Consider the following 26,937-nt stretch of genomic DNA (forward strand, 5'->3'; position numbering starts at 1 on the left):
GAAAAGTTCTGGTAATACCAAGGGTGTGGAGAAACGGGAACTTTAATCACTGCTGGTGGAAGGGAAAGGATGCACAACTCTTTGAGAATACTGGCAGAATTTACTAAAGTCAAACAAACACCTGTGCTGGACCCAACAGTTCTGTTTATTGGATGATATTCAAGAGGATGCATGCATATGCCTACCAAAAATATGTGCAGGAATGTGCATAGTAACTTTACTCGTATTTACCAAAAAAAAAAAAAAAGAAAAAATAACCCACCAATAGTAGAATGGATAAATTGTGGTATATTTTCCCCCACTTTCCTGAACTTTATTAAAGAAAGAGCGATGATGGTAAATCTGGAGAACATAATCAATTTTTTAGGATTCTTCCCTCAAAAACGTGACATTTGATTTCCAAACACATGCCAGAGCATAGATGGTTCCCAATTGTACTAAGTAGGTGACAAGCTGAAATCCTAAAATGTTCACCTTCCAACTTGCCCCGGTCTGCGGTCTGTCTTTGGATCAGCAATAATTGTCTGAACAGCTGCTATGGCTTCATTAATTTTTGTCTGCAGGTCTCTGAGCAATTGTATATGTAGCAATCACAGAATTTGAGCAGCTCCATTAAGAACTGCATCTCCTGTGTCAAAACCAAGAATATGTTTGTCTAAAGCAACAGGCAAGTCCTCTTTTGTTTGATTTGCTTTAACAACTGCATCCTGGACCAAAATTTGAATTGCTTTAGGATTATCAGGTAATCATCATGACACTGAATCTGAAGGTCAGCCAAAGTCATTACACCAGGCTTGAAATTGGGATTATTTACATCCAAATTGATCAATGGCTCTGCATTTTTAGCTGCATTGTCAGCATTTTTTTCTGTCATCAGCTACCAAATCCTTGTACTTTTCAGCATTATCTCCATATTCAAGTCTAATAGCTAAGCCAAGAAGCCTGTCAATTACTTCTCGTCATCTTGAATCTTGAAAGGACAGTTAACATCTCTGAGATACTTTACAAAGAATTTGGGCCAATCACTGCTGTGGATGTTTCTTAAATTACATGTTTTCAATCTAATAGTGTCTGGTTTTCTGGTCTTCAAGCCAAACAATAAAGTTTCTAAATTATTTTTTTTAATGTTTATTTATTTTTGAGAGAGAGAGCAAGCAGGGGAGAGGCAGAGAGGGCGGAAGGCAGGGCAGAGTTTCTGAAGCGGGCTGTGTGCTGACAGCAGAGAGCCCGACGCGGGGCTCAAACCCATGAACCATGAGATCATGACCTGAGCCAAAGTCAGATGCTTAACCGACCGAGCCACCCAGGTGCCCCTAAAGTTTCTAACTTCTGTTTCATCTTTACAGTTGAATGAAGCCAGCAGGATTGTTGTTGTCAAGAACTGTCAGCTTGCGTTGGAACATGATCCCTGTGTCTTGCTCTGGTCCCCCAGCCTTTGGCCTGGAGAGGAGAGGCAAGGAGGGGTGGCAGGCACCAGTGCAGGCACCAGCAGTGGCAGCAGAGAGAGGGCCAAATTGTGGTATATTTATACAAATTGTGGTATAATATTACACAGAAAAAATGAACTACTGCAACAGAGTGGCAACAGATTATTGAGCCTCAGAGACATACTGTGGAATGAGGTGAGCCACACATGAAGAAAACATATTCTGTGATTCCATTTTTATGAAGCTCAGAACAGGAAAAACTAATGGTAATACAGATCAAAATGGTGGCTATCTTTGGAGAAGTGTTGATTGGAAGGAGGCATAAGTGAACCTTCTGGGTTGTGTTCATTTACACAGAAAAATGTAAAAATTCCTTCAGCTGTACACTTAAAATTTGTGAACTTTGCTAGATGTAGATTATATATCAATGAAAAGTCAAACAGTCCCAACAGTAGCAGCAACAAATAATGAACACTTAAATTCCATGATGTAAAGAGGGAAAGATTGGTAAGGAAATACAAAGATGCATGGAAGAGAATTTCAAGAAATTAGGCAATGGAAACTTCATTCAGCAAGAATTTCTAATCATAAATGTGTAGTTGCTCTTGCCATTATCTCAGGGATTCTTAATTGGCTCTACTTCTTCCCTCCCTCATCCTCATTGTCTATTTTATTTTAAGACGTATTATCAAATTTCTTTCAAAAATTGGAATTCCTATTTATTATTGTAAACGATAGAGAAATCAAACTACGATATGAATGTTTCACTTCCCTAAGTTAGGAACTTAGAGCTCCAGCCCAGACCCCCTTTGCTGAACTGGAAGATCCCAGGATCCCGTTGCCTACCAGGTGTATCCACTTGGGATCTCAAACATTCAAAATAGACTCATCATCTCCTATCCACTCTATCCTCCTCCAGGTTTATCCGCCACCCTGCATTCCCCATAAATGGTTCACCAGGAACCAAAAAATCAAGTTAGCTTTTCCCCTCTGCCTTATATCTTCTCATCCAAGCAATCAAAAAACTCTGCTGATTTTGATCCCTTGGTATGTCTTATGTGTCCCTTCTACTCTGTACCTCCTACCTTCTTCTCTCTTGGTCTCATTATTTCTCTGGTAGATTGTAACAGCAGTCTCTCAAAGAATGATTTGCAGTCCACAGTCCTCCTAAGAATATGAATTGATCAAAACTGAACTTTTTTTTTCATTTTTATGAACTAACGATGCACACTTACAACCTGAATGCTAAAGTAGATATATATCTATATCTGGATGGATAGATAGATAGATAGATAGATATAGATCATTCCATCAAGTTTTGGTTTTTGAAAACATGGCATTTCATCCTAATGACTCAGTTCTTCTTCCTCAGGAAAGTGACAGTGGTATGGTAAGGTAAGTTATAGGATCATTTCTCCCTCGTGCGAAGTGGACCACAATCAAAACGTTTGAAGGTCACTGTCTTTATTATCATCTTGCCTTTATTCCTGCCTTTCTTCTTCAAATACATGCACACACTATCACCTTAGTCTGTACTACCAAAAAGTGATTTATGCAAAAAATATAATTGTGTCAATTTTCTTGCTCAGAATATTTCAGAGTTTCTACACTGTCTTCAGTGAGGATTATTAACATATTTTAGGTCCTTTTCCCTTTAAGAACAAATGAATAATAAAGTTTTTGACTTTCTTCTGAGAACAACATACATATACACAATATAATTTCATAAAATTTCAGAGATTTTGCAATACCCCTGAAGCCTATCCATAGATTTACTAGAGATTTCTCACCCGGCCTTTGAATAGCATAAAAGATCTTTTGCTTACCTACCAAAACCCTTCACTTCACTCCTCAATTTAAAGAAATTTCCAGGGGCTCCTGAGTGTCTCAGTCAGTTAAGCATCCACCGTAGGCTCAGGACATGATCTCACGGTTCGTGAGTTTGGGCCCTACATTGGGCTCTGTGCTGACAGCTTAGAGCCTGGAGCCTACTTTGGATTCTGTGTCTCCCTCTCTTTCTGCCCCTCCCCCACTTGTGCTCTGTCTCTCTGTCTCTCTTTCTTGAAAATAAATAAACATTAAAACAATTTTAAATAAATAAATAAATTTCCAGGGGCATCTGGGTTGGTTAAGCATCCAACTCTTGATCTCAGCTCCGGTCGTGATCTCACAGTTCGTGAGTTAGAGCCCCACATGGGGCTCTGCGCTGATGGTGCTGAGCCTGCTTGGGATTCTGTCTCTCCTTCTCTCTCTGCCCCTCCCTCACTTGTGGTCGTGCTCTCTCTCTCTCTCTCTCACGCACACACAAAATAAACTTAAAAAAATAAAAGGAATTTACAGAACACACCATGTTCTATCTTAGTCCTTGTTAAAAAAATCAACTTTATTTTGGAATAGTATGAGATTTACATAAAAATTGCAAGATAGTACAGACAGTTTCAGTATACCCCATACCCACTCAACCCCATTATTAACATCTTACATCAGTATGGTACACTTGTGACAATTAATGAGCCAATGTTGATATGTTATTATTAAATAAAGTTCCTACTTTATTCAGATTTCTTTATTTTTACCAAATACCCTTCTTCTTTTCCCGGATCCTATCCAGGGTACTATGTTACATATATGTTACATGTAATATCTCTTTTGGTTCCTTTTGGCTGTAATAATTTCTCAAACTTTCGTTGTTTTTGGTGACCTAGACAATTTTGATGAGTATTGGTCAGATATTTTATAGAATATCCATTAATTGGGACTTAATTGGGATGTTTTCCTCATTATTAGGCTTAGGGTTACGTATTTTGGAGAGGAAGACCACAGAGGGAATGTACAATTTTCACATAATATCTAGGGTGCATGCTATCAGCATAACCTATCACTGTTAATATTAATCTCGATCCACTGGCCAAAGTAGAATTTGTTAGGTTTCTCCACTGCAAAATTAATCTCTCCTCCCTATTCCCTTCTATGCTGTATTCTTTGGAAGGAAGTCACTGTGCACAGCCCACACTTCAGGAATGTGGAGCTGTATTCCACTTCCTGGAAGGCACAAATTCTTTTGCATGGGAAACTGGTTCATTCTTCCTTTCTTTTATTTTTAAATGCTTGACCCCTATCTGCAATGCTGAAATAACAAAACAGTCCCCAAATTTTAATGGCTTAGCACACAATTTATTTCTTGTCCATGTCATAATGTCATCGTGGTTCTGCTCCACAAAGTCACTCAGGCACCCAGGCTGACAGTTTCCATCATCGGGTAACTACAACTTCTGATAACTTACAACTTCACTAGTTGTTAAAGCAGATAAAAGGTCCTGGAATGTTTTGCACTAGCAATCAAATGCTTCAGCTTAGAAGTGTCACATGTCACTTCTACCCCGAGCTCGCTGACAGAATTAGTTACATAGCTCTGCCTAACTACAAAAGAGTGGGAAAGTATAATCCTTCTCTGTGCCTGGAAGGAGAGAGAACCAGACAGGGGCGAGCACTAAAAGTTTCTACCATGAGCCTCCTAACCCACCTGCCCACCAAATAAAATCCTATTCTTCCTCAAAATCTCATTCAGCTGAAATGCTGTGAAGCCTTCACGGTCTCTTCCTGACAGACTTCAGGTCCCCTTCACACTCCATCAGGACTTTGTACAGAGCAACATTAAAGCAACTATTATATTGGATTGTAGTTGTTAGTTTGCATGTCCTGTAGAAGAAAACAGTCAACCTGCTATCCTTAGCATTAATACAGTGCCTCTTACATAGAAGATATCCAATAAACCTCTATTAATTATTGAATTAATTGGTGGATTTTATAATAAAAATTTTATAATAAAATGTTACACAGGAACTTCATATGTAATACAATTACTCATAGATAATTTGTTGGCAATTGAAGTGGAGATTTTTTTCCCTTTACTACCTTTAAATGAAGTGTTGAATCATACCTTCAAAAATGTTTTACCTACATTAGCATGAGGAATCCTGTGTCTCAAACATCTGGTCATATTTCTACTTTATTCCAGAGACCTGAGTTAACTTTTTATTTTAAAAAAATTCTCCCTGTTTTTAAAATTCCAGTCTTTCTAATTGTTCTCTAAGATTCGAGAAGCACATCCTTTCATGGTTTGTGATTGGTTTTTATTTGTAGGTTTGTATTACTTTCTTGCATGGTTTGTAATGTCAGAAACCTACTTTAACATGTGGTCAAGAGTGGAGAGTAACACCTTAATTGTAGGTCGAATGCATTTTTTCCACAGTGAATTTATCAGTTGTGTTGAATGTCTGTATCGTACACATAAGTATTCTTCCAAATGAAAAGGTGGAGGGAGTGGCCTAAAAGGAGAGTAAGCCCTTGAAGAGCTCATGATGATGAATGTATGGACAATATGTCAGTAAACCTCAATAACAGACAATAAGGTTATAGATAACATGTGGTTGATATGTGCGTGATACAAACACCGAGTTTTCTGAGTTCAAGGCTGACATGCTCTGGGTGCAGAGTGGGTGAGAGGGGAGAGAATCCAGAGGTAAGGAGACTACTTAGAAAGCCTTGTCAGTAGTTCCATCATGAAATTCAGGTCTACACCAGATCTCATATACCACAGTGCACAGAGATATGTAGTGTGCAGTGACTGCATTTCTTACATAAGGAAGATATTTTAAGTGTAATTTTTCTAGATGTATCCTAGATTTATTCTATTTCTACTATTTTTTCACAAAAATTAGTAGTCGTGTGTGTGTGTGCGTGTCAACTTTTCTGTTTTAAAAGGTAGTATATGTCTATGAGGAAACTTAAAAATATCTTAAGTTCCTAGATTTTAAGACATCTACTCACTTTAAAAAATTTTTTTAACGTTTATTTATTTTTGAGAGACAGAGCATGAGTGGGGGAGGAGCAGTGAGAGAGGGAGACACAGAATCCGAAGTAGGCTCCAGGCTCCCAGCTGTCAGCACAGAGCCCGATGTGGGGCCTGAACCCACAAACCATGGGATCATGACCTGAATGGAAGTTGAATGCTTAATCCACTGAGCCACCCAGGCGCCCCAAACATCTACTCATTTTTAAGAGCAGGTTACAGTTTACCATTCTATATTTTTATAACATTTCTAAATTTACTAAGTTACTCTTTAATTGAAAATCATTCTGAATCAACAATCAAGGAAACTACTTTCCAAACTCAATACGTAAGACACTAATAGAACCCTCATCATCTTTGGGTCAGGTCATTGTGAGACTCATGTGCAAATGGCACGATGTTTGTGAGTTGAATTCCTACTTGACTGAGTTGGAAGTAGACTATTCCTATGCCAGCAACCAGCCACCTCACAGAGGTGGCTGACCTGGGGTTGGGGGTGGAGGGATGAGAAGATAGTATGGCTGCATCCAAAATGACTTAGAGTGATGCAGAAGGGAGGATAGCATGATCTTCCGTTACATGTATGCATATAAATTATTACCAATAATTTGCTAAGCATATTGTCTTATTTGCTTGTTAAGGGTAGCAATAAAATGTTTGTCAAGGTGGAGGAGGAGTACCACTCGAGTATATGATCTTGTTCTCCTATTTGCAACAATTTTTTCTCCAACGTTTTGTGATTTTACAGAGCTAATTTGCAGACTGAAATCACTGGTTTCTAGTTCAATGAAAGGAGATTTATTGGCATTGGAACAAATGAAAAGATCATACAGAATCTTAAACCCAAAGACCATACTCAGTAAAGAAATGAAATCAGAATGCTCTTCTGGAATGAGGAAATCAAAATGGGAACATGTTCATGTCTTTGCAAATAAGACTGCATTTTATCACACATTTGAAAAGTCAGTTCGGTATTTCATCAGAATTTCTCAATGTTCAATGCCAAATTATTGTGTAAATTGAGAAAAGATTTTTATAATATGACCAAAGTGGGAAGGAAAATGTATGTTTATAATGTGAAACAGGGAAGTGAGATCCAGCCACAGTTCTAACTGTATTTGCGGTGGTAGCTTAAAGACAGCAGAAAGAATAGTGTATTTAGAAAGTATTCACAAAGGATAAAAAGCCATCCAGAATTATTTTATTAGTTGTTCACACGCCAAGCATATTGAAATATGCATTTTAAAATAGCCTCTAATTGTTCCATGGCATCTAAGAGGTGTTAGACTAGCCTCTTCGAGATAACTCATACTTTAAAAATAAGTATATAAAATGGGCTTGCAAAACTATGTCAGGACCTAAAATTAGACAAGGGATAGACAAAGAATTTATAATTGTCAAGGGGTGAGAATTGGGTATCAATATTCAGGTTCTTCTCTTTCCACTTCAGTTTTTACAAGGTAGTATTATTGTACATTGAAAAGACCATGGAAACAGGCTGAGTCTAACTCCCAGCTCTGTCATTGACCAGCTGTATTTCTTTGAGTGAATGACTTTACTTATCTGGGACACATTAAAAAAAAATTTTTTTTTTAATGTTTATTTTTTTTAAAGAGAGAGACAGACAGAGACAGAGAATGAGTGGGGGAGGGGCAGAGAGAGAGGGAGACATAGAATCTTAAGCAGGCTCCAGGCTCTGAGCTATCAGCGCAGAGCCTGATGAGGGACCTGAACCCATGAGCCACAAGATCATGACCTGAGCTGAAGTCGGACACTTAACTGACCAAGCCACTCAGGTGCCCCCCAGGACACTTATTTTTTTCATCTCTAAATTGGAAATAATACCTCCCTCTAAGATCCCTGTAAAAATTACAGGTAATGTTTATTTAAAGTGACTAACACTTCATAAACATCTTATAAACAAAAGCTGGTCTTATTGATCTATCTTTTGTCCTTTATCTCCACATAGTCTGGGTGATCAGTAATCTTGATTATTCAAACCTCCTAAATACCTCTTGAACCCTCAGTTGTCTCCATACCCCACTGTCTGCCATCAGGATTACCTGTCAGTTCTCTAGCAACAGCCCCTGAGTCCAATCTAGAGTGATTTTTTTTTTTTTAAAAGATTTTGACCCTGTTACTCTCCAGTTTAATACTCACAAATAGTCTCCCCTGGTCTTTGGGATTACGTCCTAAATCTCACTGTCTTTGGGATTAGCACCTAGATCTGGTCCTGCTCACCCCTCCCGCCTCATTTCTCTAGGCCATATTTCACCAGACATCCTGGCACTCCTTTCGGTGTCTGCATAGCGGATTGCAGAAACAACAGGTGTGGAGGCAGAGAAGAGAGTGCCTGCAGAGCACACATCAGGATGGCACAATCTCCCCTGTAATCGGGGGTAGAGTGTATGGCAGATCCTACTAGGCTAGTCCTATGGATCAGACTTCGCGATGGTTCCATACTCAGTAAGTCATGCCTCTGTGATAGAGCCCAGGAACTAGAGACTACTGTAGCACAGCATTGGCATTACAGTAGAAATAATTCCTCTGGTGTATGTTAAATATTATTTCTTCTCAGTATGAATCCATTACCTCACTCAAAGCACAGCAACAGCAAGGCCGTAGACTAAATTAAGTGCAAAAGTTAAATGATTTGAGTGGTGGCAGGAGACCCACAAAAGAAATGATCTTGTTTTTTTCATCTTTTTTGCAAAGAACAGGAGCTTAAATTACAGGGGTATCGAGAGCTAAAAGAATGGAAAGTGATCACCAAGTTGGGGGGGAATAAATACAAGGGTATAGATTAGGCAAACCCAATTCACTTACCATATGCCAGTGACCCATGAATTCAGGGGCCAGCAAAATGCTATCTTTGGATTAGGGTCAAGCCTTGCTCCTGAGGCGGGTAATATTCCCACAGGAAGCCACACTGACCTGTGGCCAGGCTGCTGGGCTTGCAAGGAGCAGATGCCAGGGACGATGGGTCTGTTGCACAGGCTGTTACACAGCTAGATGAAGCTCTATTAGCTGAGTGCAAAATCACTTCACCTTAACATTTCATCACCTGCCCCTGGACAGCCTGATGGTGTTGTTCCCCCTTTACCTTCCTACCCCTACCCTCCCATCTCTTCCACCCCTGCATATTGTCCTAGGAGCCATCCGCTACAGCAGAGATGAGACTAGGTCCTCTGCACCCCTGGGCCAAACTCCACAGAGACAGCAGCAGCAGAGTAAAGAGGAGAGTACAGCTACTCCCCCAAGGTCCTTAACAGCTTCGGGAAAATGGCACTGCTTCATTGGCTAGTGATTATTTAACACTCCCTGACAAAACCTATGCCAACGCCTCCCTCCATTAATACGAGTTTTTTAAAAACTTTTTTAAAAGTTTATTTTATTTACTTTAAGAGAGAGAGAGAGGTGAGTGGGGTAGGGGAAGAGGGAGAGAGGGAGAGAATCCCAAACTGACAGTGTGGAGCCCAACATGGGTCTCCATCCCATGAAACACAAGATCATGACCTGAGCCAAAATCAAGAGTTGGATGCTTAACCAAAATGCTTATTTATTTCATTTTTTCATCACAAAACATATGTATATATTTTTTCTTTTTAATTTTTTTAAATTATTTTTTAATGCCAGTATAATTAATGTACAGTGTTATATTAGTTTCAGGTATACAATACAGTGATTCAACAATTCTGTACATTACTCAGGGCTCATCACATAGGTGCACTTTTTTTCCCCCTTTTTATTTACATCCAAGTTAGTTAGCATATAGTGCAACAATGATTTCAGGAGTAGATTCCTTAATGCCCCTTACCCATTTAGCCCATCCCCGCTCCCACAAACCCTCCAGTAACCCTCTGTTTGTTCTCCATATTTAAGAGTTTCTTATGTTTTGTCCCCCTCCCTGTTTTTTATATTATTTTTGCTTCCATTCCCTTGTGATCATCTGTTCTGTGTCTTAAAGTCCTCATATGAGTGAAGTCATATATTTTCTTTCTCTAATTTTGCTTAGAATACCCTCTAGTTCCATCCATGTAGTTACAAATAGCAAGATTTCATTCTTTTTGATTGCCAAATAATCCTCCATTGTGTAAATATACCACATCTTCTTTATCCATTCATTCATTGATGGATATTTGGGCTCTTTCCATACTTTAGCTATTGTTGATAGTGCCGCTATAAACATTGGGGTGCATGTGTCCTTTGAAACAGCACACCTGTATCCTTTGGATAGATACCTAGTAGTGCAATTCCTGGGACGTAGGGTAGTTCTATTTTTAATTTTTTGAGGAACCTCCATACTGTTTTCCAGAGTGGCTGCACCAGTTTACATTCCCACCAACAGGGCAAAAGAGATCCGCTTTGAGTATCCTCACCAACATCTGTTGTTGCCTGAGTTGTTAATGTTAACCATTCTAACAGGTGTGAGGTGTTATCTTATTGTAGTTTTGATTTGTATTTCCCTGATGATGAGTGATGTTGAGCATTTTTCGTGTGTCGCTTGGCCATCTGGGTGTCTTCCTTGGAGAAGTGTCTATTCATGTCTTTTGCCCATTTCTTCACTGGATTATTTGTTTTTTGTGTGCTGAGTTTGGTAAGTTCTTTATGGATTTTGGATACTAACCCTTTTTCTGATATGTCGTTTGCAAACATCTTCTCCCATTCTGTCTGTTGCCTTTTAGTTTTGCTGATTGTTTCCTTCACTGTGCAGAAGCTTTTTATTTTGATGAGGTCCCAGTAGTTCATTTTTGCCTTTGTTTCCCTTGCCTCTAGAGATGTGTTGAGTAAGAAGTTGCTGCAGCCAAAATCAAAGAGGTTTTTGCCTGCTTTCTTCTTGAGGATTTTGATGGCTTCCTGTCTTACATTTAGGTCTTTCATCCATTTTGAGTTTATTTTTGTGTATGGTGTAAGGAAGTGGTCCAGGTTCATTCTTCTGCATGTTGCTGTCCAGTTTTCCTAGTACCACTTGCTGAAGACACTGTCTTTATTCCATTGGATATTCTTTCCTGCTTTGTCAAAGATTAGTTGGCCATATGTTTGTGGGTCCATTTCTGGGTTCTGTATTCTGTTCCATTGATCTGAGTGTCTGTTTTGTGCCACATATGTGTATATTTTTAAAGTAAAATAAAATGTTATCAGTTTAATGACAATTGAATGAAATGAAATTTAATTAATCAAATTTAATGAAAAATTGCCCTAATCTTTCTCATTTAATACCCAACACTAGAGGTAATCTCTTTTTAACTTCTTTAGCTATTTCTTCTAGTATTTACTGCCATATATCTCAACAGTATGTTTATTCTACTATTGCTTGATTTTCAATCATAGACATTTTCTATTTTTCCACCAAGGAAGGTAAGGATTTAGGTCTCCCTCAACTCCTCCTGCCCTTGCTGTTCTTCTGTACAAGCATGCACAAACACTCACAGATGACCATAATATGTGAGTTACCACTTACGTTTTTGGTTTTATTGGTATTAATAATTACCTTATTTTTCTGGCTGCTTAGTTTTTCCTGTACTTATTCATGTATTATTTCATTACCCAAAGTCTCCGCCAGGGTTGTCAAACTCCCTTCAATAGGTTCAGACATTCCAAGCCATCTCTAAGTTTGGTTTTTCCCCCTGGAGTCCACACTCCTGGAGCCCTTTACCCTCTTGCTATAATCTGAATTGGCTTCTCTTTAACCTATGGGAAAGCTGTCAATGTTGTACAATACTTCTTCTTTTGTCTTGGTGATCTTTTTCACTTCTCTCCTGTATTAGATCCCTGTTTCCTAGATCCTACACCATCTTTTTTTGCTTGTTTGTTTAAAGATTTTGAGTACTCTCTACACCCAACATGGGGCTTCAACTCACAACCCTGAGATCCAGAGTCACATGCTCCACCAACTAAGCCAGCCAGGCCCCCTCATTTGCTTTTAAAATAGAACATGTCCTTCAGAGACTTCCTGATAAAGGGTGCAGGGAAGTGAAGTTTTATTGTCCTTACACATCTGAGAATGGTTTTTTTTTCCTCCTCTCACACTAGTTAGACGGTATATAGGACTGTGGGTTGAAGATTACTATCCGTAAGTTTTAAGATTTTGTTTTTTCCCCGTTGTTCTGAAATTTCATGATGATGTGCATTGATATACATTTTATTCCACACCGTTATGCCAGGCACTTGGTTGCCTTTTGATCTGGAAATCTGTGTCCTTCAGTTTTGCACGTTTATTTTGAATTTTTTCGTCTGTAATTCCTTTTAAGAATTTCCATTTATTGGATGTTTGATTTCTCTGTTCTCTAATTCTCACTGTTTCTCTCCCGTTTTTCATCTCTGTCTTTTTATCTATTTCTGGGACTGTTTCTCAAATTTATCTCTTGATTCTTCTATAAAGTGTTTTACTAATGTGGTCATATTTTTAAATCTCAAGAGCTCCTTTTTAAATTCTGATTATTTATTATACTATACTTCCTTATTACATAGATGTGATTTTTTTACTTCTCAGATATATTCATTGTAATTTATATTTTATTTTGTTTTGCCTCTGTTTCCTCTGAGTTCCTCTTCTCCAAGTGTTTATTATTTATTTTTTTGTTTTTTGAGAGAGAGTGAGTGTGAGCGGGGGAGGGGCAGAGAAAGGAGGAGAGAGAATCCCTAGAAGGTTCTGCACTGTCACCACAGAGCCCGATGCAGGGCTCAATCTTACCATCCGTGAGATCATGACCTGAGCTGAAATCATGAACCAGACGCTAACTGACTGAGCCACCCAGGTGCCCTAAGACTCCATCTTTATGTAATCAAAGACCTGATAAAGAACATGAAGCACAGGCAGTTATCTTAATAAGATACTGAGTCCTTATTTTCCAGGCAAGTTATTTATCTGGTAAAGAAAAATCTTTTACAATAATCCAAGAAATATTTCTCCTTTCAATAGAGAGAAAATTAAATTCCAGTTTTGCATAGGCACACTATTGCTATTAAAGCTCACTTTTAAAGCCCTTAAAATAAATTCATTCAATTTCAGCAGCAGCTTGCCCACACAAGATAACAACTCCTCCTTTCTTCCCTTCCTCCCTTTCCTAGTGCTTCTCTCTCTTTTCCTAACTTTCTATGTCCATTTAGGTTTTGTCTTTTGTTTTTTTTCTAGTCTAAAATAACATTTAAATAACCTCTGAATTAGGACAAATTACTCTACTTTCCCCTTAACAAAAATGCATTCTCATACCTCATACCTTTCCCTACCAAAAACACATTTTACTGTCCCTGCATGCTTTGCCTAAAGTTTTTTTTCTTTACCCTTATTATTTCTACATGTAGGTTTCATTTACATATATTCATTAGCATTCTTAACCTTTAGAAAACAATTTCCAATGAAAGCCAAGAAGTAAGCAATTGTGAGCTGTTACATACTAACATTGTGAGATTAGCATATTCATGATTATGTCATTTTGTAATTTCTACACATGCATTTTCATAGTATAACTTGTTGATGTGGCAAAAAGAACATGTTAACAGATCCAAATATCTTTAGTTCCTCAAAGAAACTAAAAAGTTACAAAAACTTACACACGTAGCTTTTTCTGCCATGTTGACATACACCAAGCAGATCATTTTCATTGTACCTTTTGTTCTTAGGTTGAATTTACAATTTTATAATCTCAAATATCTAGTAGAGATAACAGAAGCTAATTTGACTAGTCTTAATTTATGTAAGTGCTTACATTTTCTTCAAGCCAATTAATGGAGCTTTTCTACAAGTCAGTTTTTAGGTATACCATCCAGATGGGAAAAAATACCGCATCTATATAACATACATACATTGCTACACATAAACATCCAGACAGATAAAACAGAAGTCTTATGGCTTTTATTTAAATATTTTATGAAATTTTTATGGGGCGCCTGGGTGGCTCAGTCGGTTGAGCGTCCGACTTCAGCTCAGGTCACGATCTCGCGGTCCGTGAATTCAAGCCCCACGTCGGGCTCTGGGCTGATGGCTCAGAGCCTGGAGCCTGCTTCCGATTCTGTGTCTCCCTCTCTCTCTGCCCCTCCCCCGTTCATGCTCTGTCTCTCTCTGTCTCAAAAATAAATAAACGTAAAAAAAAAAATTAAAAAAAATATTTTATGAAATTTTTAAATTTTATATCAAGTACAACAATACAAAACTTGTATTACAAACTTCTAAAAGAACAGTTAGATCTAAATGGTGATTCTGGCAGATGGGACAAGTTAAGCTTACCCATTTAGATAGCTACAGCTTTTACCAATATTTGTGGAGAAAACTTTGAAGGTTTCTGTTTGTCTTTAATAGATAATCCTGTGGAGGCTGCAGACTAAATTTTGGGCAAGGGAGCCTGTGAAATATCAAGTAGCAGTTTGTTTTTTAAAAACCTGTTTTTTCCAGTTTTGGGAGTTACTTTAGCCAACAGTTTTCTCCTTGGATACTTACAGTTCTAAGACATGGTAAGATTAATATTTCCAAAGGACTGAGAAAGGATAGAGGGTTTATCTAAGAAGGAACTCAAGGGCATATTTGCTTATCAAAAATCAAAGACGAACAGGCAGGCCGCAGACTGGACAAAGATCATTTCAGAGCTTATGTCTAACAAAGGACTTGCATCCAGAATATATGAAGTACATCTAGAACTCAATAATAAAAAGAAAACCCAATTTTTTAAAGTGGAGGGGGCATAGAAAATAAAGATTAAATGTAGTGTGGGATCCTAGAAGAACCTGGAACAGAAAAGGGACAATAATAGGGAAACTGATGTATTTGAATAGTTTATAGTTTAGCTAAGCAAAAAAGAAAAAAAAATCAAGGGTAATTACTGTTAGGGTCAGGCGTAAGGCAGGGTAAAGATAGGAGTCAGAGGCTAAAAAATTTTAGCAGTCAAAGGCTTTATTTGGGAACTAAGGTCTTGGGCGAGGTTCCGTGACTCAGAGAGAGAGAGAGAGAGAGAGAGAGAGAGAGAGAGAGAGAGAGAGAGAGAGAGAGGAGTCAGGGAAGTGGTGCCCAGGTGTGGTGGGGTGGGGTTTTTAAGCTGCAGGGGTTCCCGGTTTAGGTCGGGTTGGGCCTTTTTCGCGTCAAGTCGTGCTGTCGCTTGGTGATTGGTTGACCTCCAATTCGTTCTGGCAGCTACTAGGGGCTTTTCGTTGGGTTGCGCTGGTAAGATGGCCGTCCCCTCTACTGTGGTTCCAAGGACATCCTAACATTCCAATCTCTTATTGGTGATAATGGGCGACGGATCTGATCTGGCTGCTTCCTGCGGGTGAAAGGGCGACGTCATGGTATGTGGGGTTTGAGTTGGAATGCGGGAATATGGCCGGACCACCATCTGGTGAAATGCAACCTGGGAAACTTCATGAATTCATTTTCATACGAAACGGAGAAAACAAGGTAAGAGCATAAGTATTATACAGATAGCAACTAGTGGGGTGACTATGGGGAGGAGCCAAGTTAGGAGGGGTGATTGCCACCAGGAGGTTAGGGGGTCTGAGGATCCTGGGCGGGCAGATAGAGTTTTTTGGATTTCCTTTAGGTGTTCTATGTTGGTTTCAACTAAGCCTGATTCGATAAGGTAGTAGCAACATTCCTCCCTCAGGAACAGGCATGTTCCCCCTTTTTCTGCTGTCAGGAGATCTAGGGCTCGTCGGTTTTGTAGAGTGACCTGTGCTAGGGAGTTGATCTGCCTTTGTAAGGTGGATAGGGAGGTTGCTGAGGCTTCTAATTATTGAGGATGTCTCGGCCCAACAGGGGGACGGGGCAGGAGGGGATGACTAGGAAGGAGTGGGAGAAGTGGAAGCCATCCAGGCAGCAGGTGAGTACCGGTGTGCATGGGGGAATGGAGGGGGTGTCATTTATGCCCATGACCGAAACGGAGGACGGCGTGGTGGGGCCTGAATAGCTCGGCAGGACGGAATAGGTAGCCCCCGTGTCCAACAGAAAGGAGATTGACTTACCCGCTACCTGGAGTTTTACCCTGGGCTCAGTGTGGGTCACCGGAGTTACTGAGTCTGGGCCTCGTCAGTCATCATCCTCCATGTCCAGCAGTTGGAAGGCAGAGTCCAATCAGGGTGAAGCCTCACCACGTGGGGGTGTTGTGAGTCTGTTGTCCCCGGGTTAGGACAATCGGATTCCCAGTGGCCCATTTGCTGGCACAATGGGCATGGACTGGTAGGCTTTTTGGGATGGGGACACTGACAAGACCGATGGCCTTCTTGGCCACATTTAAAGCATGGCCCCGGAGGGAGCCGTGGTCTGGAGGGCTTTATTGTGGCTGGCCTCAAAGCAGCTACCAAGGCTTGGGTCTGTAATTGTACCTTTTGTTGGAGACGGGCCTGTCGCCATTGTTCTTGAGCTTCCTCTCGGCCATTAAAAACTTTAAAAGCCATCTTTACCAGGTCGGCCATAGGGGTTTGAGGACCATCTTCGGCCTTTTTTAGTTTTTTTTGAATATCAGGGGCTGATTGGGAAATAAAATAGGTGGCCAATACTGTGGCCCCGGCGGGGGTGGTAGGGTCTAGTCTGGTATACTGGGTAAGTGACTCTGTGAGCTGGCTAAGGCAGGCTGCGGGGTTTTCATTGGGGTCCTGTATTATTTCTTGAACTGATTTGTTCGAGGTTGCCCTCATGCCTGCTAGTAGGCACTGGATCATCTGGTCCCAGCGCTGGTGACCATTGCCTGCATGTTGGTAGTTCCAATCGGGGTCGGCCGCTGGGACAGCATCAGCCCCTACAGGCATAGTGGGGTCGGTCATGTGGGTTTGGTCTGCATGTTCCCTGGCTGTGGCCTGGATGCGCTCCCTCTCCTCAGGGGTGAGGCTAGAGGTGAGGATTACATGGATGTCATGCCATGTGAGACTGTAGGCTTGGGCAAGGTATTGGAATTCTTTAATGTATTGGATGGGGTCAGCCGAGAATGACCCTAGCCGCTTTTTGATGGTGGATAAGTCTTGGAGGGAGAAGGGGACGTGATTGCGAACCAGGCCTTCAGGTCCTGCCACCTCACGGAGAGGTAAGATGGCTGCTGGGGTCTGTTTGCTGGGAGGGGCCTGAGCACGAGTTTGGGATGATATGGGAGGCGAGGGCGGGACAGCTGGGGGTTGGGAGTACGGAAGGGGGCGAGGACAGGTGGGCAGTGTGGCTAGATCCTCTAATGGGTGGGAGATCGGGGAAGTTGGTGAGGTGGGGTTGTGGGGGGGGGGGGCGGGGTTGTGGGTGGGCAAGGAGCATGCATGCAGAGGGGCAGGAGGAACATAGGTTGGGGTGAGACCTGAGGTCCCAAAAGACCATGACATAGGGTATTTCTCCCCATTTTCCCAGCGGATGGCAGAAATTGTCCAGATGGGTTAAGATTTGGTATTGTAAAGACCCCTCGGGTGGCCATTGAGAATCATTATCTAATTTGTACTGAGGCCAAACTACAGTGCAAAGAGGGCTGAGTCGGTTACAAGGAAGTTCGTCTTGTAAGCCCAGGAGTGGAAGTTTTTTAATAGACATTGGAGGAGGCGTAAGAGATCGAGGTGGTTTAGACTCGTTATTCCCCATTGGCGTGGCAGGGCGAGGTGTCCCTTGCGCTGCAATAAGGGGCCTACTGGCATGCGGGCCTTTCAGCGTGCGGGCCTTGCAGCATGTGGAGGAAAGGAGACTGACTTGTGAGACGTCTCTCGTGGGTGTCAGCCATAGTTGGAGGAGGGAAGGAGGGGTCTGTCCTGCTTACCGGCTCCTGTAGGTGCTTGTGAGTAGGGTGGTTGGCGTCTGGCTTGGCGAGGAGGGAGCGCAGCCAAGGGAGGCAAGCTACTACCTCCCCCCGGGTTTCGGCACCAAATGTTAGGGTCAGGCGTAAAGCAGGGTAAAGATAAGAGTCAGAGGCTAAAAAATTTTAGCAGTCAAAGGCTTTATCGGGAACTAAGGTCTCGGACGAGGTTCCGTGACTCAGGGAGAGAGAGAGGAGTCAGGGAAGTTGCGCCCAGGTGTGGTGGGGTGGGGTTTTTAAGCTGCAGCGGTTCTGGGTTTAGGTCCAGGTGGGCCTTTTTCGTGGCAGGTCGTGCTGTCGCTCGGTGATTGGTTGACCTCCGATTCGTTGTGGCAACTTTTCGTTGGGTTGCACTGGCAAGATGGCTGTCCCCTCTACTGTGGTTCCAAGGACATCCTAACAATTACTACGTAGCTTTTTGTTTTTGTTTTTGTTTTTAAGGGTAGGGACAGTCTGATGAATTTTTTTGCCTGCAGCAGAAGCCAAAAATATGGGAAGGCCTAGACTTCGTGGGATTTGCTTGCAGAGTAAGGGACAATAAGTCAAGCCTTCTTGTGCCTTTTCTGTGCTTTTGTCAAAGCTAGTGCCCGGCTATCAGTATTTTCATCTTTCACGCCTGCTTGAGTGTCCTTTGCAGTTCTTAGCATTTGTTCTGAGTCTGATCTCTACTTCCTAATCTAGTTAAGGAAGTTTGTGAAGTTTTTTTCCCTCACACTAGCCATGTATCTTCTATAACTGTTCTTTCTTTTCTCTCCTTCCTTCCTTCCTTCCTTCCTTCCTTTCTCTCTTTCTTATCTGATCTTCCTATAAGTACCAACAGGGCATTTGTTTAGGATGAGAACTCTCTTAAAAATCCTTTAGATGTAAAAGTCCAAATTTTCAAAGGTATACCTACTTCAACTATGATTCCAAACCAATAAGCCTCTTTATGGCTTAAAATCAATAAGCCCTTTATGGCAAACCATGGACACAGGGGTGTCCTCAAAGAGAACGCCAAGGATATAGCTCTCTCAAGATGCAGAACCACTCCAAAGATAGTATGAGAAAGCAAAGACCTTCATTGTCACAGGTGGTAAAGAAAGTTCTGTTTCCCACAAAGTGAGACACTTTAATTCACAGATCCACTAATCTGTGTTTCCTGAAAGGTGGTACCAGAATGGGAATTTTCCCAGCACAAACAAGGGAATGAAAACAGAGATGGTAATAGCACCCTAGCCTGCTGGCTGGCTGCCTGATGCAAACCCAACAGCCTGCACAGCCCCACCTCCCCAAGTGCCAGAGACCAGAGAGAATATTCTCACTAGTTACAGATCCAAGTTCTTAGTAATAAAACAAGACAAATGAAGATTCTCATGATTTTCATCATGACAAATAACACAAAAGTCAGACAATGCAAACATGAAAACTTCTGGGAGGCTAAGAATCCATAACCTATAGGAACCCCAAACCAAATTCATGATTCAAGATCTATTTTACCAAAGTTACTCTCCTGCCATTATGAGCTTAGAAAGGAAAGGACAAAGAGAAATGTTTGTATTCCTCTCTTTACTGGGTACTAGAGTCAGAGATCTGGGAGACTGACGTGGTAAGGATTCTTACCTTCTGTTGGTCTGTTGTTTGTTCCCTCATAGCTGCACTGCAGTCTCTAGGGATAGTAGAGTGATCCAGATTTCTACTGTGCCATCCTCATCAGCAGAAGCTGTACCAGAGGAGAAAAATCATTTTCCTCTTACTCTTTTGGGGTTTTAGCTGGGGCTCTGTAACAAAAGACAGATTAGCAAGAGAAAAACAAATAAGTTTATTAACATGTGTATCTCATGTGTATTTGGGAGAAATGCACGGATGATGCTAACACAAGGAGGTGGCTAGAATTTGGGCTTACATAGTATCTTCACCAAAGAACAATACATTTTTAGAAGAGTGACAAAACAGAGGAAAAGAGGTTTAGGCTTCCGAGGGCAGCAAACTGTGGGAAGATAAATATTCCAGCAAACTGGAAGATAATAGCTAGTCAGTAAAATTTGTTCTGTGGAGTCCTCTGGGGCTGTCTTGTAGGGTTGTCAGTGATTAACTTCTGTACAAATTTAGGTTCTGTTTTCAGGCATATAGTCGGAGGGCAGAGAGCTTTCTTGGATCTGCTTCTCAATTGCCTTCAGTTCAAAATAATCTTTATGCCAAAGGGGAAGGTTTTTAGGTGGCATAGTCTGCTACCTGTCTTTAGGTTTGATTATAAAGTCCCCTTGCTATATAATGACCCCTTATGTTCTAACATCAAAATGTGAGATAAGGCATTGTCAAAAAGTTAGAAAATTGTTCACATGAGGCTTATTTGTAATAGGAAAACACAGATTTATAAGCAAAAAAATGTATCACAGCAACAAAAAATGTAGAGTGGGAATATGGCTGAGCAATATGGTATCATGCTGCATACCCATTAAAAACGATCGGTAATGTACCGTGTGCTTTGGGGGAAAGTGTGTATAAGATAATTATAAGTGAAAAAGATGAAGACAACATAGTGAAGGCAAAATAAAAAATTGGACCCCATTTTCAGTTGTGTAACATGAACATGGTCGTTCAGGTTATTTTTCTTTATAGTTGCTCAAATTCATAATAAAATAGGAGACGATTCCTGCTTTGGAAACAGCCCTACTTCCCCATGCTTCCTGAGCCAAGTCTTTAATGCCATTTCATCATTTTCCTGTAGGTTAATTCTTAGGACATCAGAATATCTCTCTTCAAATATCAAAAAAGAACTTTTAAAGTCAGTGAACCAATAAACAGTTCCTGTTTTTCCCATCTCTCAAAGGGTGGAGCCCCCAAAGGACTAGGAGAAGAAGGAAGTTAAAAGGTGTTAAATACTGAGGCCAGCTTGCCCTGGTCAGCCTAGAGATCTGGCTTCCTAGTCAACATGAAGGCTCTCCTTTTTCTGGGGCTTCTCCTCCTGTCCGTCACCGTCCAGGGCAAGATCTTTCAAAGATGTGAGCTGGCCAAAACTCTGAAAAGACTTGGGATGGATGGCTTTAAAGGTGTCAGCCTGGCGACCTGTAAGTTAACTCTCCATACGTGCAAGTACTTAGCCGAGTGTGGAATAGCCAGAGGATGAGTAATAAGAAAGAGGCTTTGAATGAACGGACTTCTTTTATTTCTTTGAGGGTCTGTGTGCTTACAAATGTTACAAATATCAACTCGTGTCTTTTGAATCAGATATGCCAGAAGAAGGAATGAGGGCATGGGAGAGCAAAATTCTATGCCATTCTAAGTACACCAAGACCCACTGCACTCTTCGAGTGCAGCTGAATTTGCCAGTTGCCTCAGGTTTAGTGGCAGATGAAGTCTGACTAAAAGATACATTTGAGTGCCTGGAATATGTATCAAGTCCTTTCTACTTGACTCCAGGTATTTCCTGTTTGGAACTTGGTTCCAAAAAAAATGAGCCTAGAGTAATGAGTATTTTCTGCTTTTTAAATTTCCCTGCCATGACATGGGATTTTTAACAGCAAAGTTTTAAAAACCTATGTTGAACTCTCAGTGCAGTTCCCCTCAATTACTGTGTGTGTAAAGATCCCTGAAATGCAGCTTGAAATCCCGTTTTACTATTCTCACTATAGTCGATTAACTATTTTTCATTTTCTTCCACATAATTCCAGATATGTCCAAGTAAAAGTTATTTTATATTTGAGTCCATATTTGTCAATGTGATCACTATATTTTTCAGGTTGAATTCAAACATTTCCTCTCAATAACTGTTTAAAAATTTTTTAATGTTTATTTTTTTTGAGAGAGAGAGCGCAAGCAGGGGAGGGGCAGAGAGGTGGAGAGAGGATCGGAAGCGGACCCTGCACTGACAGCAGCAAGCCTGACCTGGGGCTCAAACTCACCTGAGCAGAAGTTGGACGCTCAACTGACCGAGCCACCAAGGCGCTCCAATAACTATTTTTGAATGAATGAGTGGATGGGTAGATGAAAAAGTCTTTCCTATTTATATTTCTTGGGTTTTTTTTTTAATGTTTATTCATTTTTGAGAGAGAGAGAGAGATGAGCGGGGGAGGGGAAGAGAGAGAGAGGGAGACAGAATCCAAAGCAGGCTTCAGGCTCCCAGCTGTCAACACAGAGCCTGATGAGGGGCTCTAACTCATGAATGGTGAGATCATGACCTGGGCCAAAGTCGGATGATTTGACTGAGCCACCCAGGCGCCCCTATATCTCTTGTTTACCAGATTCTAATTTGATAACCAAATTCACCTTTAGGTATCTTAAGAAAATTTATTTCTCCCAGAAAATTCTTAGTTTTTCTGATAAAAAGCGTTTTTCCATCAGCGTACATATCTGCTATTAATTTTAAAATTCACTTAACAACTCTGTTGATTTTCCTATTCTAGGCTAAGTCTTGCCTGCAAGATGGGAGCAGGGGAAGGGTAATAGCAATGGAAGAAACAGCTATTTTAATATTTTGAAAGTATGCTATCTTGTTCATTAGCATTACAAAATGATTTGCTAACAAAAGGATTCTCACTAAAGTGTTGAAATATTTTTGGGGATGCCTGGCTGGTTCAATCAGTGGAACATGCAACTCTTGATCTCAGGGTTTTAAGTTCAAGCTCCATTTTGGATGTAGAGATTACTTTAAAAAATAAAATCTTAGGGGCACCTGTATTGGTTAAGTGGCCGACTTCAGCTCAGGTCATGATCTCATGGTTCGCGTGTTCAAGCCCCATGTCAGGCTCTGTGCTGACAGCTCAGAGCCTGGAGCCTGCTTCAAATTCTGTATGTGTCTCTCTCTCTTCTCCTCCCCCACTTGTGCTCTGTCCTCTCTGTCTCTCAAAAATAAATAAACGTTAAAAAAAATTTTAATAATAAAATAAAATCTTAAATATAGATGTATATATATATTTACAAGTAAAACACACCTTTATACTTATAAAGTAAGTCATTAACAATAGAATAGCAAATTAGAACTGATTATGGTATGACAAATCAGGTGGTATTGATATTTATAACTAAAAATAAGTTTTTTCCAGGGGTGTGTGTGGCCAAATGGGAAAGTGATTATAACACAAGGGCTACAAACTACAATCCTGGAAGCCGAAGCACTGATTATGGGATATTTCAGATTAATAGCCGTTACTGGTGTAATGATGGCAAAACCCCCCATGCAGAAAATGCCTGTCATGTATCCTGCAGCGGTAAGACACGATGATATTTGATTGATGGCACAGGACTCATCTGGCTATATTTACAAGAACAGAGATTCAATACAAATGAAAAATCTTGAAAGATTCATCAGCAACCTAGAAAAACTCTATTTCAATGTCTAGAAATGCTTTATTATCTTCCTCATAATTCCCTAAGAAATTAAAGAGCTCATTATATCATAAAAAGTTGATGTTTTCTAATATATGCAAGTTTCTGAAATGATCTATTAACTTATTGTAAATGGATTTATTAATGCTTGTCAAAAAGAATGTCATTTCTCCCACTCTCTTTTGGGAGGTTTAGGGATAATTTGGTTGTGTGGCCCTTTTTTAAAAATTGTTTTTACTTTTTATTTTGAAATGTCCTAAATACATAGAAATTTAGAGACGTTAGTATAATAAACAGCCATTTACATGTATATGTTCCTTTTTGAATGATTTTATTTTATTTTATTGTTGGTGCCTTTTATTTATTTTTTGACATTGTTTAAATTTTATTTATTTTTAATTTTACACTTATTTTTAGTGTAATAATGTTTTCAGGAATAGAATTTAGTGACTCATCACTTACATATAACATATAACTTGCACCTTCAGAAAATACAGTTCCTATATAATTATTGTTATACCTAACAAGTTGATTAATGGATTTGTTTAATTAGGGTGAAACAAATATTCTATTGAACTCATATAAAAAATAGAAATAAATGTGGAATCTCTAGTGCACAAAAATATTGGAGAAATATAGTAAAATTGATACTGTTAATTTTAAATGTTAAAATTCCTAATAGACAAGATTCATCTCAGAATATATTTTTTATCCATATAATTTATTTTTGATTTATTTTAAAAAATATATTATATAACATATGTGCTCATTGAATAAAAATTTTTACTACCCAGAGATTTATGACTACTGGTAACTTCTAGTATATATTCTTCCACAAAATGTGTCAATCATGTATATGAATTACAAAGCTATATCATTCACAAATGAACCTACACACAAACATGTAAACAATGTGTGTATTACGAAAAATGAAGTTGTACTACATATACTGCCTACGACTTGCTCTTTATCACACAAAATTATGTCAACAAATACAAAGCTGTATTCTTTTTCAAGGATGAAAAGAATTCCACAAATTAATGTTCCGTACCTTATTGGTCCAACTCTTACTGGTAAGCCCTTAGGTTCCTCTGCTTTTTCCCCTTTATTAAATGCCATGAACATCTTGTGCCTATATCTCCAGGTGCATTTTTATGATTTCTTTAGGATAGATTTCTGGTAGTAGAACTGCTGATTAAAAAGTTGCTAGTCTCTGTTTGGTTTTTTTATTTGTTTGTTGTCTTTTTTACAGTCCCTACTTAAAAAGACAACCTTCTATTGCATTAGTTAATTCCAGAGCTTCCAATGACTTTGGTATATGAGAAACAGAAGGCTTTATCTCATGCCAAATGGGATGGAATGAAACAAAAACTTCCCCCAACATTCACAGATAAATGGACTCTTGGAATATTACTTTAATGTTCTTTCCTCAGCCTAAGAGAATAATGCTGGCTATATCTAAGCTTACAATGAAATTTCTCTGAAAGTTGTTCTCATTCCTCACCATCTCTTTTTCAGAGTTGCTGCAAGATAACATCAGTCAAGCTGTAAAATGTGCAAAGAGGGTTGTCAGTGATCCACAAGGCATTAAAGCATGGTACGTTTAAGCATTAGTGGGGAAAGCTACTTTGCCCTAGGGTTAAGAGAAAAGTGAGAGAGGGGTGGCTCATTGGGTTAAGCGTCCGACTTCCGCTCAGGTCATGATCTCGCAGTCTGTGAGTTCAAGCACCCCCGTCGGTCTCTGTGCTGGCAGCTCAGAGCCTGGAGCCTGCTGTGGATTCTGTCTCCCTCTCTCTCTGCCCCTCTCCCATTTGCACTCTGTCTCTCTCTCTCTCAAAATAAATAAACATTTTAAAAATTTTTTAAAAAAAGGGGGCACCTGGGTGGTTCAGTTGAGCGTCTGACTTTGGCGCAGGTCATGACCTCACAGTCTGTGGGTTGGAGCCCCGAGTCAGGCTCTGTGCTGACAGCTCAGAGCCTGGAGCCTGCCTCCGATCCTGTGTCTCCCTCTCTCTCCATCCCTCCCCCACTCTCACTTTGTCTCACTCTGTCTCTCAAAAATAAATAAATGTAAAAACATAAAGATTAAAATTAAAATTTAAAAAAAGAGAAATGAGAGAGGATTTTCAAAGACCAAAGTATGCTACTGAGAAGTGAACATTGCAGCTCTAGACTTACGCTAAACAAGGAGTTACCTAGAAACAATCTACTTCCTCTGATGTAGAATCTTACTCAGGAATCACTAAATTCTACTCCTGAAACCAGTATTACACTATATGTTAACTATCTAGAATTTAAATAAAAACTTACAAATATAGAATCTTACTCTTCTACTCTTCATTTTAGAGGATTTCTAGAGTTTTTACGATTCTCAACACTCTATCAGTTCCTTGTCCTATCTTGAAACTACTTTTGGAGTTAAGTGAATGTGGAAAGCACTTTGCAGGTGCTATTGCAGAATGCATTTATCAATGTTTATGTTCAGCATTCTGTGTTCTAGTGAGGGCTTCGGGGGAGGCGATATACTTGGTGTACATCTCTCCATTTAATAAATAGCAATATCTGTCTGTAGCCTGTTGTCCATTTAGTGGTAAAACATTCTGTTCTCCCAGAGGATTTGAAGTATGTGTATTACAATGAAGATGTGTTTTAACCTTATCACCATTTATTTCACCATTCTCTACAGGGTGGCGTGGAAAAAACACTGTCAAAACAAAGATGTCTCTCAGTATGTTCGGAACTGTGGAGTGTAACTGTTGGAGTTTTCCTTCTTCAGCTCATTCTAGGTCTTTTTCCTTTAAGGGAGTAGTGATTGAGTGAAAGGTCACACTACTATTCTTTCAAACAATAACATTTTTACAGATGCAGGAGCAAAATATGGTCTTTATTCTAAAAGGCTTGTTTACAAATGTGTTTATTATTTGATAGTCATCCTGTAACATTTTTCAGTTTGCTAATAGAAATAATGCTGGTGAAAGCTTATCTAAAATCTTGCCTATCAAATACATCCCCAGTACATTCAGTTCTTAAAGAAATAACCCAGACTTAATCTTTATTACTCCCCAGTAGTTTATAAAAATGTAACAGAAGATTGTCTTACAACAAATTGATCATAGGCAAAATTCTAGCTTCATAGGCATCTGATGCCTTCATCTGTTCAGGCATCTCCAAAAACAGTAAAAACAAAAACAAAATACACACACACACACATGCACACACAGAAAAATAACAAAAACAAACCAAACCAAAACACTCTGTTGGACAATATCAAGTAAAAATGCTAAATGACAAAAATGAAAACAGCCTGAATTAAGGATTTTGCTTTTCTAAAGTGTGACCTTGGTTTAAATGTTTTCTCAGAAATGTTGCTTTCATACTCCTTTAAAAATAAATTAACAATTTATGTGTCAATCTATTTTAGCCCTTTGAAGAATTCTTCTGTGTACTTTTCTGATTATGAAGGAATATAAAGGACTAGATGAGTTGTTGCTGTTCTTTAATTTTATTAACTTAGATTCATGCAGAATGAATAAATCCTGAAATAATTGCTGATTAACCACAAATGTGAAATTATGCATGCTGTAAAAAAAATACAAACATTATCATTAAA

General features: G+C 39.7%; 1 protein-coding gene and 1 pseudogene across 2 annotated transcripts; one reads left to right on the plus strand and one right to left on the minus strand.

Annotated features, from left to right (window-relative positions):
* Positions 1–421: 421 nt before the first annotated feature.
* Positions 422–15,554, minus strand: LOC101098149 (annotated as a pseudogene).
* Positions 15,350–26,937, plus strand: LYZ (lysozyme). 2 transcript variants are annotated; one of them, XM_023257226.2, is made up of 5 exons: positions 15,350–15,664; positions 20,833–21,070; positions 23,045–23,209; positions 24,846–24,924; positions 26,014–26,937. In XM_023257226.2, exons 2-5 carry the CDS (start codon positions 20,935–20,937, stop codon positions 26,078–26,080), a joined length of 447 nt encoding a protein of 148 aa, XP_023112994.1. In that variant the 5' UTR covers positions 15,350–15,664; positions 20,833–20,934; the 3' UTR covers positions 26,081–26,937. The 2 variants fall into 2 exon arrangements, with proteins under 2 accessions (XP_023112994.1, XP_044917995.1); XM_045062060.1 differs by lacking the exon at positions 15,350–15,664 and adding an exon at positions 18,185–18,550.

This window comes from Felis catus, chromosome B4, assembly GCF_018350175.1.
Source record: "Felis catus isolate Fca126 chromosome B4, F.catus_Fca126_mat1.0, whole genome shotgun sequence".
Taxonomy (NCBI): domain Eukaryota; kingdom Metazoa; phylum Chordata; class Mammalia; order Carnivora; family Felidae; genus Felis; species Felis catus.